The sequence below is a fragment of the Penaeus monodon genome, chromosome 4 (genome assembly GCF_015228065.2).
Source record: "Penaeus monodon isolate SGIC_2016 chromosome 4, NSTDA_Pmon_1, whole genome shotgun sequence".
Taxonomy (NCBI): domain Eukaryota; kingdom Metazoa; phylum Arthropoda; class Malacostraca; order Decapoda; family Penaeidae; genus Penaeus; species Penaeus monodon.
This window is the reverse complement of record NC_051389.1, coordinates 40207079-40212078: the sequence shown is the minus strand read 5'-3', so window position 1 is coordinate 40212078 and position 5000 is coordinate 40207079. Positions and strand designations below refer to the sequence as shown.

The window sequence follows — 5000 nt, the reverse complement described above, 5'->3', positions numbered from 1 at the left end:
TTCTCCAGGACTTTGCTAGGGCCCAGTGAATGAGGATCTCTGGCTCCTGGTACCAGTGCTCCAACCGGCATCGCTGGACATGGTATAATGATACGGGTACAGTGGCCAAGGAGATTGACCACATTCTTGTTAGCACATGATGGAGGATCCTCCAGAACAGTAGAGTTTACCGGAGTGCTGATTTCTGTGGCACTGACCATAGGCTGGTTGTGGCTACCCTATGGATCCACCTCAAAACTCCCCATCCCTCCAGTGGCCACTCTAAGGTGTTTCACTTGGACAGATTGACAGAGGAGTATGCACATGGGTTTACCATGGCAGTCTCTGATCAATTCACAGAACTTGAAAACCTGATGGACCCAGTTGCATTGTGGGATTTCTTCAAACACGAAATAGGCCAGGATTCCATTGGTGTACACCCGAGGGCAAGGCAGAATCCCAACTCCCTAGAGACATTGGAGACCACTGAAGTGTATTGCATGGCTCGGCTGAATGGCAATCAGGTCTTGTGTCACTCTTTGGTGCGTAGGGCTCGGACACTGCTGAGAAGGGACAAGGAACAGTTCATCAGGAATCTTGCTGAGGAGCTTGAAGACCATTTCTTGGTAAACGACCTTCACCCTGCCTACCAAGCCCTCAGAAAACTGAACTCTAAGCCATCCTCGCAGATGACTGCAGTCCGATCAATGGATGGATGGATCACCTCAGATCATGTTGGGGTTCACGAATGTTGGGCTGAGTATTTTGAGCAGTTGTACCAGGTAGACCCTCCAACAGTTAGCTTGGATGCAAGTGATATCACAATACCTGTGCCAGACCCACCCATCAGCAAGGAAACTCCTACCCTAATGGAGGTTAGGATGGCAATTTCCAAGCTGAACAGTGAGAAAGCTGCAGGCATATGTGATATCCTTGTTAAACTGCTAAAGGCTAAGGGTGAACCTATGGCTTGGGGCTTGCATACAATCTTGACTGCCATCTGGCAGTCTGGTACCATTCCCTCTGCCCTGTTGAGGGCATAGTCATCCCTCTCTGGAAGGAGAAAGGGAATCGTTGGGACTGTAGCAACTACCGTGGCATTACACTGCTCAGCATACCACCTACTAAGGCATCAGAGACTGGAGCAGTCTGGATTCACTCCTGGCAGGTCCACAATAGACCGAATACTAATGCTTCGAGTAATTGTGGAATGCAGTTATGAGTTTGGTCGTGGGTTGCTTGCAGCCAACCTCAACCTTAAAAAGGCGTTTGACATGGTGAATCATGAATCGTTGTGGGAGATCCTGAGACTCAGGGGAATTCCAATGCATATTATTGGCCTTATAGCAAGCTTATATACTGGTACTGAAAATACTGTAAAGTGTGGTGGGAGTCAAACTTCTTCCCTGTTAATTCAGGGGTGAGACAAACCTGTCCTTGCACCAACACTTTTCAACACCTGTATGGACTGGATAATGAGTTACTGGCCAAAGTCAGCATGGAGCAACATTGGGCAATATCAAGGTCTCAGACCTTGAATTTACTGATGTTGCTATCCTATCTGAGTCCCTGGAGTCACTGGTGGCGGCTCTTGATGCATTTAGCAATGAGGTGAAGCTCTTAGGCCTTGAGGTCTCCTGGCCCAAGACCAATATTCAGGACTTTGGGGGCCTGTTAGGAGAACCTGTTCAATTGATCCATACTTGCGGCGAGGAAGTTGAAGTTACAGAGAGTTTGACATACCTTGGTAGTGTAGTCCATATCTCTGAACTGTCAGAACAAGAAGTCAGTAGACAGATTGGTCTGGCAACAGAAGCCATAAACTCGATCAACAAGTGCATTTAGAAATGTCAGTACCTATGCAGAAGGACCAAGCTGTCTTCAAGGCCTTGATACTGCCAGTTTTACTCTATGGAAGTGAAACCAGGACACTATCTAGTGCCTTGGAGTCTCTTCTTGATGCCTTTTATAACAAGTCTCTTCGCTGGATCATGTGGTACAGTTGACAGGACCTTGAGACTGACATGGGACCTATTACTTAAATCGGGATCGCCAACTCAGGCTGCATGGGCACACTAGCTTGTTTCCTTGTGAATGACCCTGCCCATCAGGTTGTCTCTTTGTGAGACAACCCTGGGTGGGGGAGCCCTGTAGGACCCAGGAGGTCATGTCGTGAGGAATTAGAGAATGGCCAAGGGCCTGCCTGGAGATTTACCATGAGGGACTCTCATGGCTGGATGCGAAGGGTGTATGCGGCCATGCGCTACCATCAACGTTAGCCCCCTTGATGATGATGATATAAATACATATACATATATGTATACATATATATGTATATATACATACATATGTATATATACATATATATGTACATTTACATATATATGTGTATATTATTATATGTATATGTGTATATATGTATATGTATATGTGTATATATGTATATGTATATTTGTGTATATAATTATATATTATGTATATATATATATATATTATATATATATATATACAAACATACGTATATATGTATATATATACACAAATATATGTATATATATACATACTTATAGTATATGCATATATACACACATGTGTATATATACATGAATGTATATATAAACATATGTATATATAGACATCATCATAATCAAGGGGCTAACGCCAACGGGGGTGCATGAACACATACACCCTTTGCTTCTAGCCACGAGGGTCCCTCATGGCGAGACTCCAGGCAGGCCCTTGGCCCATCTCTAAATCCTCGCAACAGGTCTTGTCAAGCTGCCTAAACCATACCCACCTAAGTTGTCCCACAGGTCTCCTACACCTCGAGTGTCTCGCAAAGAGACAACCTGATGGGCAGGGTCATCCACAGGGAAACAAGCTAGGTGCCCATGTAGCCTGAGTTGGAGATCCCAGATTATGCAAGTAACAGGTCTCATGCCAGTCTCACGGTGCTGCCATCAGTTGGACACATCGTCCTGCTAACTGTAGCCCATGATTCAGTGAAGAGACTTGTTACAATAAGCATCAAGATGAGATTCCAAGGAACTAGATAGCGTCCATAGGGCAAAACTGGCAGTATCAAGGCTTTGAAAACACATAGCTCAATTGTCCCACATAGCTACCAACATCTCCAAATGCTCTTGTTGATCGGTTTCATGGCTTCTGCTGCCAGACCAATATGTCTGCAGACTTCTTGGTCTGACAGCCCAGAGATATGGTCTACGCTACCAAGGTTTGCAAAGCTCTCTGTGACTTCAACATCCTCACTGCAAGCATGTACCGAATGGGTTCCCCTAAAAGGACCCTAAAGTCCTAAACCTTGGACTTGGTTCAGGAGACCTCTAGGGTCTCGTCTTATTGCTAAATGCATCAAGAGTTGCCACCAGTGATTCCAGGGACTCAGGATAGCAACATCATTGGCAAAGTCAAGGTCTGAGACCTTGATAATGCCCAGTGTTCCTGAATTAACAAGGAAGTTGAACAGGCCCCAACCACACTTTACAGCACTTTCAGCACCGTATTTAGGCTTGCTATTAGACAAATAATCTGTGTCGGAATTCCCCAAAGTCTCAAAATCTCCCATACCAATTCTTGAGGCAGAGTCAAACGCCTTCCTATACATTTATATACATAAGTATATATTTATACATATATATGTGCATATATACATATATATGTATACATACATATATATGTCTATATATATATGTATATATATAACAACCTTCCCAGACCGGGCCTGAAACTGGAAACTGGAGGCAAGTCCTAAACCAACCATATCTACTAAAAAAGTGTGCAACTAGGATCTAACTAGGTCCAAAGACATTACCTATCTACTCATACATGGATAATGATAGCAAGATCTTACACGCACACTCCCTTTGGACACAGAGAATTGATTTAGAATTTTGAGACCAAAGTCAGATATCCTGAGGTATATATATGAAAAATGGAAAAATGCCCATGGGAAGTGGGTGTAAAACCTTGCTATCATTATTCATGTATGCGTAAATAGGTAATGTCTATGGACTTGGTTCAATCCTAGTTGCACATTTTTAGTGGGTTGTATGGCCCTCCGGTTTCATACCTGGACTGACCTAGGTTCGAGGCCCGGTCAGGGAGGGTTGTTATCAGTGGCGTAGCAAGGGTATATGGCGCCCGGGGCCAATGGGCAATTGCGCGCCCCCAACCCTCTGGAAAGAAAAGAAAAGAAAAAGAATTTTTTTATTATGGTCCAACGAAAACACTTTATTATGGTGTCTAATGACACATTACATCTTTCTTACTTTCATAACTGAAAAGTCGTGAATGATTTGCTCGGTGTCCATCTCCTCTGCGACTTCCCGCTCTATAGAGAGGATGGCCAAGTTGCTCAATCTAGTTTGACTCATAGTTGATCTAAGGTAAGTTTTAATAAGTTTTAGCTTCGAAAAGCTCCGTTCGCAGCTTGCGACGGATACGCAAATCGTGAGGCAAATGCGAAGTGAGATTGTAAGATTTGGCAGTGACTCTACCAGAGCCCACTTCACAATCCATTTTAACAGTTGAAGGACATCCCAGTTTCTTGGGTCATCTTGAGTTATACGTTGCCGATCAATTTGGAAACTATGCATGAGCCTCCGCAACCGTTTTACTTCTTCAATGAGACTTTCAGGCATAACTTCACCGTAAAGTAGAGAAAAATTTTGGATCTGCTTTTTAATTCGTTCGTCATTTCGCTCATTTAACAAGTGAGACGGTTGCATAAAGCCAAAGCGATCGCTCATATCTCTTAGATTGCCTGAACGTTTTTCGACTTCCGCTAATAAACGATCCACGATTTCTAAAAGTCCTCTGCCTTCTTACTCTACGATCTACCCTGATGCCCTTGTCGTCACAGAAACTTTGAGCTGCTTCGCTAGAACTGGAGACTAATGCATCGCGTTCATCAGTGAAATACACGGATAACGAAGACATTTTTGTCGCACACTGATCTAAACAAAGCCCCCTTTTCTGCAGGTATTGTTGAGCGTAGTTGA

General features: G+C 43.8%; 1 protein-coding gene across 1 annotated transcript; it reads right to left on the bottom strand.

Annotated features, from left to right (window-relative positions):
* Window positions 1-4182: 4182 nt before the first annotated feature.
* Window positions 4183-4964, bottom strand: LOC119598865. The gene has a single exon (XM_037948560.1). It carries the CDS (start codon window positions 4746-4748, stop codon window positions 4254-4256), a length of 495 nt encoding a protein of 164 aa, XP_037804488.1. The 5' UTR covers window positions 4749-4964; the 3' UTR covers window positions 4183-4253.
* Between the last annotated feature and the right edge of the window lie 36 nt (window positions 4965-5000).